The following is a 22,940-nucleotide window of genomic DNA, read 5'->3' as shown; positions in this document are numbered from 1 at the left end:
TTAAGATCCACCTTGTAGATGGGTATATTAGGATGTACTCTATAGATGGGTATATGAGGATCCACTCTGTAGATGGGTATATGAGGATCCACTCTGTAGATGTGGACCTACTCTGTAGATAGGTATATGAAGATCCACTTTGTACATGGGTATATGAGGATCCACTTTGTAGATGGGTATATGAGGATGTACTCTGTAGATGGGTATATGAGGATTCACTCTGTAGATGGGTATATGAGGATCCACTCTGTAGATGTGGACCTACTCTGAAGACAGGTATATAAGGATCCACTGTGTAGATAGGTATATGAGGATCCACTCTGTAGATGGGTATATGAGGATCCACTCTGTAGATGGGTATAAGAGGATCCACTTTGTAGATGGGTATATTAGGATGTACTCTATAGATGAGTATATGAGGATCCACTCTGTAGATGTGGACCTACTCTGAAGACAGGTATATAAGGATCCACTGTGTAGATAGGTATATGAGGATCCACTCTGTAGATGGATATATGAGGACCTACTCTACAAATGAGTATATGAGTGTCTGTGATTTTTAACTGATATACAAGACAGAAATATGTTAATTGTCTCTCCTCCACTGAAAGAAATCCAGGAAGCATTTAAAGATATTTCTGCTTGTAACATCAAAACAAACATACACATCTACAAGCTTTGTCTCAAGATATTAAAACATTTTCCACACGCAGACGAGGACTTTAATATCAGACCGTTTATCTTCCTTTCATTTTGCGTGGGGGGGAGGGGAGAGAGAGAGAGAGAGAGAGAGGGAGAGAGAGAGAGAGAGAGAGAGAGAGAGAGAGAGAGAGAGGGGGGGGGGAAGGACTATGTTTCAAACGTCCTTCACTTTGCAATTTGAGAATTTATAATTGCTTCCGGATTTTTAATAAATAATTTTTCTCCCTGATAATGATGTCATAACTTTTTTTTGAGTATTTATAAACGATGGTTATGCATCGTTATTATCATCTCAGGTTGGCATTATATTCTGTCATGTAACTGAGGGCAGCAAATAACACACGGAAAAATAACAAGTCAAAAATATTCTGAACTTTCAGTCACCGTAAAAAAAGAAAAAAAGAAAAACGTTGTTGGGATTTAAATATGATCTTGACGTGGAAATTATGGGGACGAATATCCGGATGCACGATCTACTACCTTGATGTAAAATACAGAGTGCAAAGTCGCCAGTTTGGTCCTTAACACTACGTGAATATTGTTGCCATATTATCTTCACTGTGTGCTGAGAGACTCATTTTACTGGAGTATCTTGATCACAACACATGACTTATATCTCCATCACAACACATGACTTATATCTCCATCATAACACATGACTTATATCTCCATCATAACACATGACTTATATCTCCATCATTACACATGACTTATATCTTGATCACAACACATGACTTATATCTTGATCACAACACATGACTTATATCTCCATCACAACACATGACTTATATCTCCATCATAACACATGACTTATATCTCCATCATTACACATGACTTATATCTTGATCACAACACATATCTTGATCACAACATATGACTAATATCTTGATCACAACATATGACTAATATCTTGATCACAACATATGACTAATATCTTGATCACAACATATGACTAATATCTTGATCACAACATATGACTAATATCTTGATCACAACATATGACTAATATCTTGATCACAACATATGACTAATATCTTGATCACAACATATGACTTATATCTTGATCACAACATATGACTAATATCTTGATCACAACATATGACTAATATCTTGATCACAACATATGACTAATATCTTGATCACAACATATGACTAATATCTTGATCACAACATATGACTATATCTCACATATGACTAATATCTTGATCACAACATATGACTAATATCTTGATCACAACATATGATAATATCTTGATCACAACATATGACATGACTTATATCTCCATCATAACACATGACTTATATCTTGATCACAACACATGACTTATATCTCCATCACAACACATGACTTATATCTTGATCACAACACATGACTTATATCTTGATCACAACACATGACTTATATCTCCATCATAACACATGACTTATATCTTGATCACAACATATGACTTATATCTCCATCATAACACATGACTTATATCTCCATCATAACACATGACTTATATCTTGATCAAAACATATGACTTATATCTCCATCATTACACATGACTTATATCTTGATCACAACATATGACTTACATCTCCATCATAACACATGACTTATATCTTGATCAAAACATATGACTTATATCTCCATCATTACACATGACTTATATCTTGATCACAACATATGACTTACATCTCCATCATAACACATGACTTATATCTCCATCATTACACATGACTTATATCTTGATCACAACACATGACTTATATCTCCATCATAACACATGACTTATATCTTGATCACAACACATGACTTATATCTCCATCATAACACATGACTTATATCTTGATCACAACATATGACTAATATCTTGATCACAACATATGACTAATATCTTGATCACAACATATGACTTATATCTCCATCATAACACATGACTTATATCCCCATCATAAAACATGACTTATATCTTGATCACAACACATGACTTACATCTCCATCATATCACATGACTTATATCTCCATCATATCACAACATACCTCGTATCTCCATCACATCACAACATACCTCGTATCTCCATCATATCAAAACATACCTCATATCTCCATCACATCACAACATACCTCGCATCTCCATCACATCACAACATACCTCGTATCTCCATCACATCACAACATACCTCGTATCTCCATCATATCACAACATACCTCGTATCTTTATCATATCACAACATACCTCGTATCTCCATCATATCACAACATACCTCGTATCTCCATCATATCACAACATACCTCATATCTTCATCATATCACAACATACCTCATATCTTCATCATATCACAACATACCTCATATCTTCATCATATCACAACATACCTCATATCTCCATCATATCACAACATACCTCGTATCTTCATCATATCACAACATACCTCGTATCTTCATCATATCACAACATACCTCGTATCTTCATCATATCACAACATACCTCGTATCTTCATCATATCACAACATACCTCATATCTTCATCATATCACAACATACCTCATATCTTCATCATATCACAACATACCTCATATCTCCATCATATCACAACATACCTCGTATCTCCATCATATCACAATATATCTCATATCTCCATCATATCACATGCCTCGTGGCTAGCTTATTATATGTCTCTTTATTGATTCTTGTGCATATCTCAATGTAATCATTTCTATAAGCCTCAACTACACACTCGTCTACATGTTAACTCTTCTGCATGTCTCACTGTTAACTCTTCTGCATGTATCACTGTTAACTCTTCTGCATGTCTCACTGTTAACACTGTTAACTCTTCTGCATGTATCTTCTACTATGTATCACTGTTAACTCTTCTGCATGTCTCACTGTTAACACTTCTACATGTCTCACTGTTAACTCTTCTGCATGTCTCACTGTTAACTTACATGTCTCACTGTTAACTCTTCTGCATGTCTCTACATGTCTCCCTGTTAACTCTTCTACATGTATCACTGTTAACTCTTGTATATGTGTCACTGTTAACTCTTGTACATGTATCACTGTTAACTCTTGTACATGTCTCACTGTTAACTCTCCTACATGTTCCTCGACTAATGCTTCAGTCTGATAAAGACTGAGATACTGAACACATTCTTTTAAGGCTTAGGGACTGATTACCAAATCTTCCACTTTCTCCAGTACTTAATTTCTGCACTGATTTGAAAAAAAATCAAGAGCTGGCGAAACGTCTTCGTAATTAAGATGCCGAGGCACTGCACATGTCTCATTGATCATATAATAATAATAATAATAATAATAATAATAATAATAGGTAGTAGGTTGGTAGACAGCAACCACCCAGGGAGGTACTACCGTCCTGCCAAGTGAGTGTAAAACGAAGCCTGTGATTGTTTTACATGATGGTAGGATTGCTGATGTCTTTTGTCTGTCTCATAAATATGCAAGATTACAGGCATGTCTTGCTACTTCTACTTACACTTAGGTCACACTACACATACATGTACACATTTATTTATACACACTCATCTGAGTTTTCTTTGATTTTATCTTAATAGTTCTTGGTCTTATTAATTTTCCTTTTATATCCATGGGGAAGTGGAATAAGAATCTTTCCTCCGTAAGCCATGCGTGTTGTAAAAGTCAACTAAAATGCCGGGAACAATGGGCTAGTAACCCCTTTTCCTGTAAAGATTACTAAAAAGAATAAGAAGAAGAAAATTGTCAAAGTGGGAAGTCTGAATGTGCGTGGATGTTGTGCAGATGATAAGAAAGAGATGATTGTGGATGTTATGAATGAGAAGAAGCTGGATGTCCTGGCTTTAAGTGAAACAAAGCTGAAGGGGGTGGGAGAGTTTCAGTGGAGAGGAATAAATGGGATTAGGTCAGGGGTTTCAAATAGAGTTAGAGCTAAAGAAGGAGTAGCAATAATGTTGAAGGATAAGCTATGGCAGGAAAAGAGGGACTATAAATGTATTAATTCAAGGATTATGTGGAGTAAAATAAAGATTGGATGTGAAAAGTGGGTTATAATAAGCGTGTATGCACCTGGAGAAGAGAGAAGTGTAGAGGAGAGAGCGAGATTTTGGGAAATGTTGAGTGAATGCGTGGGGAGTTTTGAATCAAGTGTGAGAGTAATGGTGGTTGGGGATTTTAATGCTAAAGTGGGTAAAAATGTTATGGAGGGAGTAGTAGGTAAATTTGGGGTGCCAGGGGTAAATGTAAATGGGGAGCCTTTAATTGAGCTATGTGTAGAAAGAAATTTGGTAATAAGTAATACATATTTTATGAAAAAGAGGATAAATAAATATACAAGGTATGATGTAGCACGTAATGAAAGTAGTTTATTAGATTATGTATTGGTGGATAAAAGGTTGATGGGTAGGCTCCAGGATGTACATGTTTATAGAGGGGCAACTGATATATCGGATCATTATTTAGTTGTAGCTACAGTTAGAGTAAGAGGTAGATGGGAAAAGAGGAAGGTGGCAACAACAAGTAAGAGGGAGGTGAAAGTGTATAAACTAAGGGAGGAGGAAGTTCGGGTGAGATATAAGCGACTATTGGCAGAAAGGTGGGCTAGTGCAAAGATGAGTAGTGGGGGGGTTGAAGAGGGTTGGAATAGTTTTAAAAATGCAGTATTAGAATGTGGGGCAGAAGTTTGTGGTTATAGGAGGGTGGGGGCAGGAGGAAAGAGGAGTGATTGGTGGAATGATGAAGTAAAGGGTGTGATAAAAGAGAAAAAGGTAGCTTATGAGAGGTTTTTACAAAGCAGAAGTGTTATAAGAAGAGCAGAGTATATGGAGAGTAAAAGAAAGGTAAAGAGAGTGGTGAGAGAGTGCAAAAGGAGAGCAGATGATAGAGTGGGAGAGGCACTGTCAAGAAATTTTAATGAAAATAAGAAAAAATTTTGGAGTGAGTTAAACAAGTTAAGAAAGCCTAGGGAAAATATGGATTTGTCAGTTAAAAACAGAGTAGGGGAGTTAGTAGATGGGGAGATGGAGGTATTGGGTAGATGGCGAGAATATTTTGAGGAACTTTTAAATGTTAAGGAAGAAACAGAGGCAGTAATTTCATGCACTGGTCAGGGAGGTATACCATCTTTTAGGAGTGAAGAAGAGCAGAATGTAAGTGTGGGGGAGGTACGTGAGGCATTACGTAAAATGAAAGGGGGTAAAGCAGCTGGAACTGATGGGATCATGACAGAAATGTTAAAAGCAGGGGGGGATATAGTGTTGGAGTGGTTGGTACTTTTGTTTAATAAATGTATGAAAGAGGGGAAGGTACCTAGGGATTGGCAGAGAGCATGTATAGTCCCTTTATATAAAGGGAAAGGGGACAAAAGAGACTGTAAAAATTATAGAGGAATAAGCTTACTGAGTATACCAGGAAAAGTGTACGGTAGGGTTATAATTGAAAGAATTAGAGGTAAGACAGAATGTAGGATTGCGGATGAGCAAGGAGGTTTTAGAGTGGGTAGGGGATGTGTAGATCAGGTGTTTACATTGAAGCATATATGTGAACAGTATTTAGATAAAGATAGGGAAGTTTTTATTGCATTTATGGATTTAGAAAAGGCATATGATAGAGTGGATAGAGGAGCAATGTGGCAGATGTTGCAAGTATATGGAATAGGTGGTAAGTTATTAAATGCTGTAAAGAGTTTTTATGAGGATAGTGAGGCTCAGGTTAGGGTGTGTAGAAGAGAGGGAGACTACTTCCCGGTAAAAGTAGGTCTTAGACAGGGATGTGTAATGTCACCATGGTTGTTTAATATATTTATAGATGGGGTTGTAAAGGAAGTAAATGCTAGGGTGTTTGGGAGAGGGGTGGGATTAAATTATGGGGAATCAAATTCAAAATGGGAATTGACACAGTTACTTTTTGCTGATGATACTGTGCTTATGGGAGATTCTAAAGAAAAATTGCAAAGGTTAGTGGATGAGTTTGGGAATGTGTGTAAAGGTAGAAAGTTGAAAGTGAACATAGAAAAGAGTAAGGTGATGAGGGTGTCAAATGATTTAGATAAAGAAAAATTGGATATCAAATTGGGGAGGAGGAGTATGGAAGAAGTGAATGTTTTCAGATACTTGGGAGTTGACGTGTCGGCGGATGGATTTATGAAGGATGAGGTTAATCATAGAATTGATGAGGGAAAAAAGGTGAGTGGTGCGTTGAGGTATATGTGGAGTCAAAAAACGTTATCTATGGAGGCAAAGAAGGGAATGTATGAAAGTATAGTAGTACCAACACTCTTATATGGGTGTGAAGCTTGGGTGGTAAATGCAGCAGCGAGGAGACGGTTGGAGGCAGTGGAGATGTCCTGTTTAAGGGCAATGTGTGGTGTAAATATTATGCAGAAAATTCGGAGTGTGGAAATTAGGAGAAGGTGTGGAGTTAATAAAAGTATTAGTCAGAGGGCAGAAGAGGGGTTGTTGAGGTGGTTTGGTCATTTAGAGAGAATGGATCAAAGTAGAATGACATGGAAAGCATATAAATCTATAGGGGAAGGAAGGCGGGGTAGGGGTCGTCCTCGAAAGGGTTGGAGAGAGGGGGTAAAGGAGGTTTTGTGGGTAAGGGGCTTGGACTTCCAGCAAGCGTGCGTGAGCGTGTTAGATAGGAGTGAATGGAGACGAATGGTACTTGGGACCTGACGATCTGTTGGAGTGTGAGCAGGGTAATATTTAGTGAAGGGATTCAGGGAAACCGGTTATTTTCATATAGTCGGACTTGAGTCCTGGAAATGGGAAGTACAATGCCTGCACTTTAAAGGAGGGGTTTGGGATATTGGCAGTTTGGAGGGATATGTTGTGTATCTTTATATGTGTATGCTTCTAGACTGTTGTATTCTGAGCACCTCTGCAAAAACAGTGATAATGTGCGAGTGTGGTGAAAGTGTTGAATGATGATGAAAGTATTTTCTTTTTGGGGATTTTCTTTCTTTTTTGGGTCACCCTGCCTCGGTGGGAGACGGCCGACTTGTTGAAAAAAAAAAAAAAAAAAAAAAAAAATTCGGAATAAAGTTGCCTAACTGTTGCCTATGTGTCTTACCTACCAACCTGTCGGTATTGTATACCATTTTGATGTTCAATTATAACTTTGTTGGGAGTGGTGTTGGTGCGTGGAGAATTAAGGATCTGAAGAGCTCTTTTCTTGCAGTCTTTGATGAAAAAGGAAGGAAAATGTAACTCAGTGAATGTTTGGTGAATGTATGTACATTCCTCGTCAAGAAACTCAGGACTACAAATTCGGTATGCTCTTAGGAAAAACCCGATGATGATGCCTCTTATGGTCTTGGTATCTTGACTGGAATAGAAGCGTGTGAGATCATTTTTATTGGTAGGTTTCCGATAAACTTGAAATCTTAGGTTGTTGTCTACTTTGTGAATGAGGACGTCGAGGAAAGGTAGTTTGTCATTGGACTCTTCTTCTAGTGTAAACTGGATCGCCGGTTCAACTGCGTTGAGCCTTGCCTGAAGATTCCGCACATCAAAACGTTTGGGAGTTATTAAAGCGAAACGTTGCCACAATAAAATGTCACATTAGTTGCACTTGTGTCCTTTTACTTTACATATTGTCGGTAATTCTACCAACATTATTACAATCTGTCGGACACCGCAACATAATGGACATTTCATGCAGACGTTATTTGGACACCCTTCTTCGTGCTCACAGCTATCGCAACAGACACAACTTCCTACAAGATGGCCTGGCAGAGAAGGTGATCCCTAAGTCTACTCCCGCACAACTCTCCTTCTCCAAGCACCCCTTCTCTCCAGCTACCCAAGCTTACTTAACTGAATGTGCCGATGAACTTTCTAACATCGCTAAGGAAACCTTTGAAACTGCAAGGAATATGAGGGCCAATCTTCAGATTGACCAACACACTGCTGAGCATATTCTCAGCACAGTCACCACAGCCAACCTCCAACAGAAGATCAAACTCAATCGCAAACTTCAATACCTCTGCACTAACAGTCGTTGGAAAGAAATGGGACGCGAATCCCTGATAAACAACTTATCGTCAAGCACCTTAACTGACTGCAATTGTGCAAGAAATGTATAAAATACCGACACTATGAAAGTAAAGACACATGTGCAACATCTGGAAATCTTTAATGTAGACGTTTCGCCATCCAGTGGCTTTATCAATACAAATTCTAGGACATAATTGGAAGACTGTAGAAATATATACAAAAGATGAGGTAATCAGTCCCTCAGCCTTGGAGTTAGTGCTCACAGCATCGTGGTGGAGGAGAATCTGGAAAGGTATAAAATACCGACAATATGAAAGTTATGACACATGTGCAACATCTGGATATCTTTATTGTAGACGTTTCGCCATCCATCTCATGAAATTCAGGGACTGTAATAAAGTTGGTAGAATTACCGACAATATGTAAAGTAAAAGGACACAAGTGCAACTAATGTGACATTTATTGTGGCAACGTTTCGCTCTCCAGGAGCTTTATCAAGCCATTACAAACAATACATGGACACAGAGGGTATATAAAGGCTCTGAGTGAGGTGCAATACTAGTGAGGTACCATTTCGATGTTCACTAGTGGTAGTAGTAGTAGTAGTACAAAAATAATACAATATGGAAGAGCAAATAATTCGTACATGAGTAAAAGGATATAAAAGCTATTACTGTTACCCAAGTAATAGCTTTTATATCCTTTTACTCATGTACGAATTATTTGCTCTTCCATATTGTATTATTTTTGTTACTACTACTACTACCACTAGTGAACATCGAAATGGTACCTCACTAGTATTGCACCTCACTCAGAGCCTTTATATACCCTCTGTGTCCATGTATTGTTTGTAATGGCTTGATAAAGCTCCTGGAGAGCGAAACGTTGCCACAATAAATGTCACATTAGTTGCACTTGTGTCCTTTTACTTTACAAATTCAGGGACGCCCAATTAGTGATCAAAGAAACTAATTTCCGCAGACGCAAGTGCCTCGAATCAGCACTGATCGCTGTTTCGAATACAATTAAACAAAACAACGGCAGCTTCACCATCTCCGAAGTCTTAGCAAGAATCCTCCTGAAAACAGTAAACCCTGCCATCACATAGTCTCTCCTGTTACACTACTCAAAGCACATTACAGAGAGTGAACATAGGCTGCCTCTATCCAGTCTATATTTGTCCAACCTATTTTTATGTTACCCAAGTAATAGCTTTTATATCCTTTTACTCATGTACGAATTAATTGCTCTACCATATTGTATTACTACTACTACTACTACTACAACTTTTGTCACTACTACTACTACTACCACTACCACTAGTATTGCACCTCACTCAGAGCCTTTATATACCCTCTGTGTCCATGTATTGTCTGTAATGGCTTGATAAAGCTCCTGGAGAGCGAAACGTTGCCACAATTAAATGTCACATTAGTTGCACTTGTGTCCTTTTACTTTACAAGATGTACTAATACATCACGGTATGTGTTTAGTAGGGATGGTGTTTTTTGTAAGTTTATACCATATGTTGTTTTATTGCTCTCATGTTTATTTGTAAAGCTCTAGTATGTAGGGGCCTGTGTTCTGGAGAGTATTTAACGTTTCCACTGTAGGCTATGTAGCCTGCAGAAAGTGGGGGGGGGGGGTGTCATGGAGCCTCCCTGCTCATAAATGTTCATTTATTTTCTTTAATTCATAGCACAAGCTAGTCAGGTCCAACTCACACCCATCCACACCCACTCATGTATTTATCCAAACTATTTTTAAAACTACACAGCATTTTAGCCTCTATAACTGTACTGGGGAGTTTGTTCCACTCATCCACAACTCTATTACCAAACCAGTGCTTTCCTATATCCTTCCTGAATCTGAATTTTTCTAACTTGAAACCATTGCTGCGAGTCCTGTCTTGGCTGGAAATTTTCAGCACGCTATTTACATCCCCTTTATTTATTCCTGTTTTCCATTTATACACCTCGATCATATCCCCCCTAATTCTACGCCTTTCTAGAGAGTGCAGATTCAGGGCCCTCAGTCTATCCTCATAGGGAAGATTTCTGATACATGGGATCATCTTTGTCATCCTCCTCTGTACGTTTTCCAGAGCATTTATATCCATTCTGTAATACGGTGACCAGAACTGTGCAGCATAGTCTAAATGAGGCCTAACCAAGGATATATAGAGTTGAAGAACAACCTGAGGACTTCTATTATTTATACTTCTAGATATGAAGCCAAGAATTCTGTTAGCTTTATTGCGAACACTAATGCACTGTTGTCTTGGTTTTAGATTACAACATAAGAACATAAGAACGAAGGAACACTGCAGAAGGCCTACTGGCCCATGCGAGGCAGGTCCAAGTCTCCTACCGGCTTAAGCCAATGCACCCAACCTAGTCAGGTCAGGTCACATTGACTTAAGGGAGGAACACGGCAACCGACCTGGTAGCACAAGCTATCAGGTCTAACTCACACCCACCCACATCTACTCATGTATTTATCCAACCTATTTTTAAAGCTACACAACGTTCTGGCCTCTATAACGGTACTTGGGAGTTTGTTCCACTCATCCACAACTCTATTACCAAACCAGTACTTTCCTATATCCTTCCTGAATCTGAATTTTTCCAACTTAAAACCATTGCTGCGAGTCCTGTCTAGGCTAGATATTTTCAGCACACTATTTACATCCCCTTTATTTATTCCTGTCTTCCATTTATACACCTCAATCATATCCCCCCTAATTCTACGTCTTTCTAGAGAGTGCAGTTTCAGGGCCCTTAGTCTATCCTCATAGGGAAGGTTTCTGATACATGGGATCAACTTTGTCATCCTCCTTTGTACATTTTCCAGAGAATTTATATCCATTCTGTAATACGGTGACCAAAACTGTGCAGCATAATCTAAATGAGGCCTAACCAAGGATGTATAGAGTTGAAGAACAACCTGAGGACTCCTATTATTTATGCTTCTTGATATGAAGCCAAGGATTCTATTAGCTTTATTGCGAACACTTATGCACTGTTGTCTTGGTTTCAGATTACTGCTAACCAGAACTCCTAAATCTTTTTCGCAATCCGTAATATTAAGATCTACATTATTTAGTTTATATGTGGCATGGTTATTGTCCTGTCCAACATTTAGAACTTTGCATTTGTCTATATTAAACTGCATCTGCCACTTCTCCGACCACTGCATCAGTCTATTCAAATCTTCCTGGAGTGCTCGAATGTCCTCGTCAGAATGAATTCGACGGCCTATTTTGGTGTCATCGGCAAACTTGCCGATGTCGCTCTTTATGCCCTCATCTATGTCGTTTATGTAGATTGTGAACAGCAGGGGGCCCAACACTGACCCCTGTGGAACACCGCTCGTGACGCTTCCCCACTCTGATTTCTCCCCATTTATGCAAACTCTCTGCTGCCTATTTGTCAACCATGCCTCTATCCAGGAAAAAATTTCTCCTCCTATTCCATGTGCTTTAATTTTCCTCAATAGTCTCTGATGTGGGACCCTGTCAAAAGCCTTACTGAAGTCCATATACACAATATCATATTCATTACCATGATCTACCTCCTCAAATACCTTAGTGAAAAAAGTTAATAAATTCGTAAGGCAGGAACGCCCCTTTGTAAAACCATGCTGAGATTCGTTGATTAATTTATGCTTTTCAAGGTGGCTACGAACTGCCTCGGCAATTATTGATTCCATAAATTTTCCCACTATGGAGGTTAGGCTTATTGGTCTATAGTTCGAAGCTAAGGACCTGTCACCTGTTTTGAAAATAGGTATCACATTTGCCATTTTCCACTTATCTGGCACCATGCCAGTTTGTAGTGATATGTTGAAAAGATTAGCCAAAGGTGTGCTAAGCTCCTCTTTACATTCCTTTAGAACCCTTGCATACAGTTCATCAGGGCCTGGGGATTTGTTAGGTTTTAATTTATCTATTTGCCTAAGGACCATGTCACTTGTGACCCTAATAGTGCACAGTTTATTATCGTCCTGTTCTACATAATTTATCATTACTGGAATATCGCTGGTATCCTCCTGTGTAAAAACTGAGAGGAAGTATGTGTTAAAAATTCTACACATTTCCTTATCACTGTCAGTGAGCTGACCCGAGGAACTTTTGAGTGGGCCTATCTTGTCCCTGATCTTACTTCTGTATACCTGAAAGAATCCTTTTGGGTTAGTCTTCGATTCTCTTGCAACTTTAACCTCATAATCTCTTTTTGCTTTTCTAATTCCCTTTTTTATTTCTCTCTTTAACTGAATATATCGATTTCTTAATTGCCCCTCTCCTCTTTTGATTTGCCTATATATGCCTCTCTTTTGACCAATCAGATATTTTAATCTATTGTTCATCCATTTAGGATCATTTTTGTTTGATCTGATTTCCCTATTTGGAACATAATTTGACTGAGCAGCTAGAACTATGCCCTGGAAAGCATCATATCGGCAACCATCACCACCTACCTGACCCTTAGTCAGGTCATTCCAGTTCAGCCCACCTAAGTAATTTTTCAGTCCTATGAAATCAGCCAAGCGAAAGTCAGGGACGGAGACTTGATTGCCATTATTAGGGGAATTCCATGATATATTAAAACTGAGTGATTTGTGATCACTTTCCCCAAGCTCATCATTAACCTCAAGATTATTAATTAGTGTTTCCCTACTGGCAAGAACCAAGTCAAGGAGGTTATTTCCCCTAGTTGGCTCTGTCACAAACTGTTTTAAAAAACAATCCTGGATCGTATCAAGAAAGTCACCTGACTCTAAATTTCCTGTCAAATTGCTCCAGTCAATCTGTCTATAGTTGAAATCTCCCATTAGCACAACATTTTCGTATGTAGATGCCTTACGAATTTCGTCCCATAGAAGTTTACTGCACTCCCTATCAAGATTTGGGGCCCTGTAAATCACACCCAAAATTAGTTTTTCTCGGCCCTCGAGAAGCTGTAACCAAACAGATTCAGTGGCTGACGCTTCTAATTTAATATCTTGTCTAACACAACAATTTAAATTGTCTCTGACATACATCGCTACTCCACCACCTTTCCTGTTGACCCTGTCAGTGTGGAATAATTTATAGCCTTGTATGTGACATTCAGAGGGCATCTCTCTATCTTTCAGATTGAGCCAGGTCTCTGTTATAGCAATAATATCTATGTTTCCTGCACTTGCAATTAATCTTAGCTCATCTATCTTATTTCTTACACTCCTGCTATTAGTATAGTAAACCTTAAGGGAGCTAGTCCCTTGCTGCCCTCTGCTGTCCCCCTTTGTTTGCTGACCTGATCTATTGTCTTTATTTATAACTTCATGCTGAATGCCTTTTATACATTTACTGTTTCCAACCCTAGTGTTGCAACCTGCTTGTTTCCCACACACACCCATACCTCTATCTTCCATCAGTTTAAAATCATAGGCATTTCACCAATGGCCTTCTAAATCGAGTCTGCAAGTGCTACCACCCCTGCCCCAGAGAGATGTAGCCCATCCCTTTCATACATATCATGTTTGCCATAAAAGTTGTTCCAGTTGTCAATGAATGGGATTGCAAGTTCCTTGCAGTATCTGTCTAGCCAGCAATTTACACCAATTGCCCTAGACAACCATTCATTTCCTACTCCCCTTCTAGGCAAGATGCTACATATGATTGGGATCCCTCCCTTAGACTTAATGAAATCTATAGCTGACCTGTACTTATCTAGCAGCTCTTCTCTCCTACCCTTCCCAATATCATTTCCACCAGCACTGAGACAGATAATGGGCTTGTTCCCATCACCTGACATGATATTATCCAGTTCCTGAAGTGCTCTGCTGTCTTCAATAGAATGAATTAGGCGAGCTATTTTGGTATCATCAGCCAACTTGCTTAAGTTTCTATTTATCTTCTCATCATTTCTTGTTTATATAAATTGTGAACAACAAAGGGCCCAACACTGACCCCTGCAGAAGACCTCCGCTCTGATTTCTCCCCATTGATGCAAACTCTCTGCTGCCTATCTGTCAACCATGCCTCTACCCAGGAAAATTTTTTTCCTCCTATTCCATGTGCCTTAATTTTCCTCGATAGCCTCTGATGTGGAGCTTCACTGAAGTCCATATATACAATATCGTATTCATTACCATAATCTACCTCCTCAAACGCCTTGGTGAAAAAAGTTAGTAAATTCGTAAGGCAGGAACACCCCAATTTATGCCTGTCAAGATAGCTACGAATTGCCTTGGCAATTATTGATTCCATAAATTTTCGCTCTATGGAGGTTTATAGTTCGAATTGGAATTTCACTAGTATCTTCTTGTGTAAAAGCTGAGAGGAAATAAGAGTTAAAAATTTCACACATTTCCTTATCACTGTCAGTGATCTGACCTGAGTTACTTTTGAGTGGGTCTATCTTGTCCCTAATCTTACTTCTATATACCTGAAAGAAACCTTTTGGGTTAGTCTTCGAATCCCTTGCCACTCTAGCCTCATAATCTCTTTTAGCTTTTCTTATTCCTTTTTTTATTTCTCTTTAAGTGAATATATTAATTTCTTAACTACCCATCCCCTCTTATGATACGCCTATGTATGCTTCTCTTTTGACCAATGAGATGTTTTAATCTATTGTTTATCCATTTGGAATCATTTTTGGTTAATCTAATTCCCCTGTTTGGAACACAAGTCGTCTGGGCAGCTAGAACTATGCTCCGAAAAACATCATATTGGCAACCAACACCACCTACCTGACCCATAGTCAGGTCGTTCCAATTTAGCCCACCCAGGTAATTTCTCAGTCCTTTGAAATCGGCCAAGTGGAAATCTGGGTCAGAGACTTGATTGCAGCTATTTGGGCAATTCCATGATATACTGAAACTAAGTGATTTGTGATTGTTTACCCTAAGCTCATCATTAACCTCAAGATTATTAACTAGTGATCCTTGTTGGCAAGAACCAAGTCAAGTAGATTGTTTCCTCTAATTGGTTCTATCACAAACTGTTTTAAAAAGCAATCCTGAATCGTATCAAGAAAGTCTCATAGCCCGATCGCTAGCGCACTCAGCTCACACACTGAGGTCCGGAGTTTGAATCCCTGGTTTATAGATGAATGGTTCAGAGAACCGACACGTTGATAAATTAGACACATGTGCAACTCTTGGGTATCTTTATTGAGGATTACCTCATTCTCCTCCTGTTCTTCAAGTTTCTCCTTTGTATGGACTGATGAAGCCACTGTGTGGCGAAACGTTTCCTCAGTAAAGATTCCCAAGAGTTGCACATGTGTCTAATTTATCAACGTGTCGGTTCTCTGAACCATTCATCTACAATCCTGTCAGACACTGCAATTTCTTGGGATCTTAATATTTGGGAATTCTTCGCTTGCCTTGGGCACGACCTACTTCCACATTGGATAAATGTGACACCACCTACGACTGCTGCACCTCTCCTGCCTACGGTTTATAAGCTGCTTCCCCGCTCATATGCCGTATTCTATTCAAGATTGATGGACTGACCACATCGACTCAAGGTTGAGGGACTGATTACCTCATTCTCCTCCTGTTCTTCAAGTTTCTCCTTTGTATGGACTGATGAAGCCACTGTGTGGCAAAACGTTTCCTCAGTAAAGATACCCAAGAGTTGCACATATGTCTAATTTATCCCTGCTTTAGCTGAAAAACACTAGGACGTGTTTCCATAAGACACCTGCTGTCCATGTTCACCCATCAGTATAAAATGGGTACCTGGGTGTTAGTCGACTGTTGTGGGTCGCATCCTGGGACAAAACTGACCTAATTTGCCCAAAATGCTCTGTATAACAAGCAGCTTTCTATATAGTAGTAAGTTATTGATGTCAGCTAGGTCCATATACCTTGTACATGTACTTGTAGAAATAAAGATATTATATTATTATTATTAATATTTCCTGTCATATTGTTCCAATCAATTTGTGTGAAGTTAAAATCTCCCATTAACATGCCATTTTCATGTCTAGACGCCTTATGAATTTCGTCCCAAAGCAGCTTACTGTACTCCCTATCAAGATTTGAGGGCCTATAAATCACACCCAAAATCAATTTGTCACTTCTACCCCTCGACAAACTGTAGCCTAACAGATTCTGTGTCTGATGCTTCTAATCTTGTCTAACACAACAATTTAAATTAGCTCTGACATACAATGCCACTCAACCAACCTTCCTGTTGACCCTATCAGTGTGGAATAGTTTATAGCCTTGTATGTGGCATTCAGAAGGCATTTCTCTATCCTTCAAGTTGAACCAGGTCTCAGTTATAGCAATAATATCTATATTACCTGCACATGCAAGTAATCTTAGCTCATCTATCTTATTTCTTAGACTCCTACTATTAGTGCAGTAAACCTTAAGGGAGCTAGCCACTCTCTGCCCTCTACTGTCACTTTTTGTTGATTAATTGCTTTGCCTTTACAAACAACTTTATTTTGAATATTGTCTATGAAACATATCCCTGAGGTATCCTGGTAATATCTGCTGTTTTCAACCCTTGTACTGCAGCTTGTTTGTTTCCCACACACACCCATACATTTATAATCTATCAGTGTAAATCCCTAGGCAAGTCAGAAATGGCCCCCTCAATCGAGTTGGCTAATGCAACCACTCTGGCCCCTGAGACATGTACCCCATCCCTTGCATACATATCACGTTTGCCATAAAATCTGTCCCAGTTATCAATGAATGGGATTGCAAATTCCTTGCAGCATCTGTCTATCCAGCAATTTACACCAACTGACCTAGACATCCATGCATTGCCCACTTCCCTTCTAGGAAAGATGCTACATATGATTGGGACCCCTCCCCTAGACATAAATATATCTGTGGCTGACTTGTACTTATCCAGCAGCTCTTGTCTCCTGCCCTTCCCAATATAATTTCCACCAGCGCTAAGACAGGTGATGGGTTTGTTCCCATTACCTGACAAAATATTATCCAACCTGTTGACAACGTCATCAACACCAGCTCCTGGGAAGCATACTGTCTAACGTTCTTATCTCTGTTACCGAAAGCATTGTCCATATGTCTTACCTGTGAGTCACCCACAACCAGAATGTTCTTACCTTGATTAACAGGGGAGTTAGTAGTACCTTTAACCTCGCTAACCACTGAAGTACACTCATTCTGGAGAACAGAGAATCGAGTTGCTACCTTCATATCTTCTCTATTACCTTTAGTAGAGACTACATTCCACCTGAAGCGGTTGCCACCCTTCAACTCCCTGTTGGTAACCTCTTCCTCCACTCCGGCTCCACCCTTCACAAACTCACTCTCTCCCAAATCCATCTAGGCGAATTTTCAGCCTCCTATTTTCCTCTTGGAGAAGTAGAACCTACTCCTCCAACACTTTAACCCGAGATTCCAAAACATTACTGTTACAAAAAACGCGATTCTAAATGCTTAGAGATCTCCTGTGAATACTAGAAAGGACTGCCCTTCTAGCATCCAGCCTGTTACTGGGTTTTCGTAACAATTAGTCAGTATCCTTGTCCAATTATCCATTAGAATTCAGTATGAATTATTAGTGCTTTAGGATTACAACTGGTAGGTTACTAACTAGATAAAATAAAATTTAATAAATTTATTGAGCATCGTCTAGAGGTATATTATCAAGGTAAATTAAATTAATAATAATCAAAATAATAATAATCACTTCTCTCGTATACAATAGTATTGTGCTGAAAGCACATATCATATTTATAATTCTTAAGTACCGTCTGGTACATTAACATTTAATAAGATATTACAAATATGTACAAGTAAGTTTGTATATGTGTGTAAGTGCTCTAAGTAGTTCGCTATGTCTCAAGACTCGACTAGACTTAAACAAGTGACTGACAAAGTCCTCAAATAAACTAACTTCTTGACCGACTGGCAACCAGAATAGTCTGCTTGAACATAAAAGAATGCTAAGCCCAATAGCAATACAACAAGCAACTGCGACACAATCAGGACAAGGAGATAATATAACAACTCTAAGTAGGGACCCTCAGCAGATCCTCCACAAAAGTCACAAAACTCCCATACTACTGAATCTAAGTTCAGCATAAGAAAATCCCCGACTGTGACAATACACAGATACCAATACAAGTTAGGTCAGAAGCTACAGCTCAGGACCTGAGTTGCTCAGAGTGTCTAAGCGACACACAACCTCAGTACAACGTCGAAAATCACTAAGTCTATACAATGTTCTGTGAACAGAGTTCTACAGAACTAACAAGAATAATGAGACAGACAAACTGTCCAACCACCAAGCGAGTCTAAGAGCATACTAAGAATACTTCAGGCGAGTCCAACCACCAAGTCTAGAGCATACTGAATACTTCAGGCGAGGTGAGGACACCCCCCCTCGATCACGTGATAGCTCCGTGGAGAGCTGCAGCTCAGAAACAGAAGCCGGCAGTCTAACGAGCCACAAGCGATAATTACAGTAGTTAGACAATCAAGACTTGAACTGAGCACATAATATGTTACATCCTACCTAACCAAAGGAAGCTAAGTCAAATAACAATATAAAGCAATACATTTACGATTTAGCTATTATCGCAAATATAAACAATATAAAATTATATGAAAAGGTAATAATTACATATATACATAATCATTGCAACCCATTCAGGGGTTGCAACAATTACAGCAAGCCATGGTGCCATATAATGCTCCACACTAATCTCCCAGACAGCTAGGACAGGATGACCTTTCATGACCACTGACCTCAGAATACTGGTGTGGGTCAAGGCTCTGTACTTTTACACCCCTCAAGAGAGGTTCCTTGATGCTGGTGAGGGACTCTTGATCTAGGGAATTGGATCTGTGCTCCAGTTCCCTGAATTGAGCCTGAATGCCTTCCATCCCTCCCCCCACATGAACTGTACAATCCTAGGGGTTTAGCGCTTCCCCATGATTATAATAATAATGTACTTTTACACAGTGTTATACTGGTTCCCCGAACATGGGCTGAGCCCAAGCCGTCCTAATGTCTACCAATACATGTGTCATATAGGGATAGTATACTTAACATGCTGCACAACTTAAGCTGAACTGACAAGAAGTGAGCGGCCTTACTTCTCGAGAGCAATCATCTGCTGCTTTTGGTGCTGGTAATGGTACATGTGTGCGGACTGGGCCAGTTTACGGTCTTCTGAGGGGGAAAGGTCCTTGTTAGGTCCCGTCACTCCGTAGGCCGGGTACTCTGCATCCTGGGCTGCTCGGTGACTCTTGTTCAACCTGAAACATAACACAAGTATTTTAAATCTGCTAAACACTTACATTAGCACTTTCATTTCTCCCTATATTGAGTTCCAAGTAGGATTATATATATATATATATATATATATATATATATATATATATATATATATATATATATATATATATATATATGCAATAAGATCACAGTAAACAGGTGATTTTAAAATATGCAAAACAACCACTGTGAAAGAGTAGTGAAATTCCAAGTTCCTTGACAATGTGAGTAGTCACGAAAGCGCTTGGAATTTCACTACTCTTTCACAGTGGTTGTTTTGCATATATATATATATATATATATATATATATATATATATATATATATATATATATATATATATATATATATATATATATATTACATTTTATTACATAATATGGTACAAAAGGTTTAAGAGATACATCTTTGATATAAAGATGGCATACATGAGATGTGAGAGACACATGTCTAGTACATACTGTTACATGTTTGTCACTGATTATAATGCGAAAATCTCATCCAGAAGGGTGGCCCGTAAAAGAAAAACTTTCACCATCATTCACTCCATCACTGTCTTTCCAGAAGGGTGCTTTACACTACAGTTATAAAACTGTAACATTAACACCCCTCCTTCAGAGTGTAGACACTGTACTTCCCATCTCCAGGACTCAAGTCCGGCCTGCCGGTTTCCCTGAATCCCTTCATAAATGTTACTTTGCTCACACTCCAACAATACGTCAAGTATTAAAAACCATTTGTCTCCATTCACTCTTATCAAATAAGCTCACGCATGCTTGCTGGAAGTCCAAGCCCCTCGCACACAAAACCTCCTTTACCCCCTCCCTCTAACCATTCCTAGGTCAACCCCTACCCCCCTTCCCTCCACTACAGATTTATTCACTCTCGAAGTCATTCTGTTTTGTTCCATTCTCTCCACATGTCCTAACCACCTCAACAACCCTTCCTCAGCCCTCCAGATAATAGTTTTGATAATTCCACACCTACTCCTAATTTCCAAACTACGTATTCTCTGCATTATATTCACACCACACACTGCCCTTAAACATGTCATATCCACTGCCTCCAGCCTCCTCCTCGTTGCAACATTCATCACCCATCCTTCACACCCATACAAGCGTGTTGGTACAACTATGCTCTCATACATTCCCCTCTTAGCTTTCACGGACAAAGTTCTTTGTCTCCACAGACTCCTCAGTGCACAACTCACCCTTTTCCCCTCATCAGTTCTATGATTTACCTCATCCTTCATAGATCCATCTGCTGACACGTCCACTACTAAATATCTGAATACATTCACCTCCTTCATACTCTCTCTCTCCAATCTGATATCCAGTCTTTCGTCACCTAATCTTTTTGTTATCTTCATCACCTTACTCTGTCCTATATTCAATTTTAATTTTCTCCTTTTACATACCCTACCAAATTCATCCGCCAACCTCTGCAACAACAGTGCGACTAGCCAAGCACTCGAACCCATGCTGCTTTGGCCTGTCTCATGGTGGGCGAAAACTAATGACGCCTTAAATAGCAAGGCTCATCTTGTCATATAAGACAAGCGAAAATTTGTGTATGCAATAATTTCGCAAAAAATCATTCTAAACCTAACGCAAAAAATATATTTCATTGTGTTTGTTTAGCATTAAATTATTGTAAATGTATCTAAAATATATTTAGTTGGATAAGGCTAAAATAAATTTTGCTTACTATAATAAAGTTAGGTAAGTTTTCTAAGATTCTTTTGGTGCAAAATTATAAACTTTTACATTAACATTAATGAAAAATAATTTTTTTTGGAACATAAAAGAGAAAATTTTAGAAAGGACTTAATTTTAAATGAGTTCTTGCTAATTGACTAGTTTTACCTATTAGGCACGATATATATATATATATATATATATATATATATATATCTATATATATATATATATATAGCTATATATATATATATAAGCAAAAAGGGATTATGAGGCTAAGGTCGCAATGGATTCAAAGACTAACCCAAAAGGGTTCTTTCAGGTATACAGAAGTAAAATTAGGGACAAGATTGGCCCACTTAAGAGTAACTTTGGTCAGATCACTGACAATGATAAGGATATGTGTGAAATTCTAAATACCTACTTCCTCTCAGTTTTCACCCAGGAAAATACTAGCGATATTCCTGAAATAATAGATTACGTAGAACAGTATGATAATAAACTATGTACGATTGCGGTAACTAGTGACATGGTCCTCAGACAAATAGAGAAACTAAAATCTAACAAATCCCCAGGTCCTGATGAACTGTTTGCAAGGGTGTTAAAGGAATGTAAAGAGGAACTTAGCATACCTTTGGCTAATAATCTTTTTAACATATCACTACAAACTGGCATAGTGCCTCATAAGTGGAAAATGGCAAATGTAATACCTATTTACAAGGCAGGTGACAGGTCCTTGGCTTCGAACTATAGACCAATAAGCCTTACCTCCATAGTGGGAAAATTTATGGAATCAATAATTGCCGAAACAATTCGTAGCCATCTTGACAGGCACAGATTGATTAATGATTCTCAACACGGTTTTACAAAGGGGCGTTCCTATCTTACGAATTTACTAACTTTTTTCACTAAGGTGTTTGAGGAGGTAGATCATGGTAATGAATATGATATTGTGTATATGGACTTCAGTAAGGCTTTCGATAGAGTTCCACACCAGAGGCTACTGAGGAAACTTAGGGCACACGGAATAGGAGGAGAAATTTTTTCCTGGGTAGAGGCATGGCTGACAAATAGACAACAGAGAGTTTGCATAAATGGGGAGAAATCAAAATGAGGCACGTCACAAGCGGTGTCCCTCAGGGGTCAGTGTTGGGCCCGTTGTTGTTCACAATTTACATAAACGACATAGATGAGGGAATAAATAGCGACATAAGCAAATTTGCTGATGACACCAAAATAGGCCGTCCAATTCATTCTAATGAGGACATTAGAGCACTCCAGGATGATTTGAATAG

At 38.8% G+C, this 22,940-nt stretch overlaps 1 protein-coding gene across 1 annotated transcript in view; it reads right to left on the bottom strand.

The window, feature by feature from the left end:
- LOC128688060 (neural proliferation differentiation and control protein 1-like) overlaps positions 1–19,947 on the bottom strand; it is a 42,669-nt gene extending 22,722 nt beyond the window's left edge. The window contains exon 1 of the mRNA XM_053775774.2: positions 19,768–19,947. Coding sequence (XP_053631749.2) covers positions 19,768–19,814 — 47 coding nt within the window. The 5' untranslated portion in view covers positions 19,815–19,947. The remainder of the gene's footprint in view (positions 1–19,767) is intronic.
- Between the last annotated feature and the right edge of the window lie 2,993 nt (positions 19,948–22,940).

The sequence above is a fragment of the Cherax quadricarinatus genome, chromosome 10 (genome assembly GCF_038502225.1).
Source record: "Cherax quadricarinatus isolate ZL_2023a chromosome 10, ASM3850222v1, whole genome shotgun sequence".
NCBI lineage: Eukaryota > Metazoa > Arthropoda > Malacostraca > Decapoda > Parastacidae > Cherax > Cherax quadricarinatus.
This window is presented reverse-complemented; position numbering and strand designations above follow the sequence as displayed.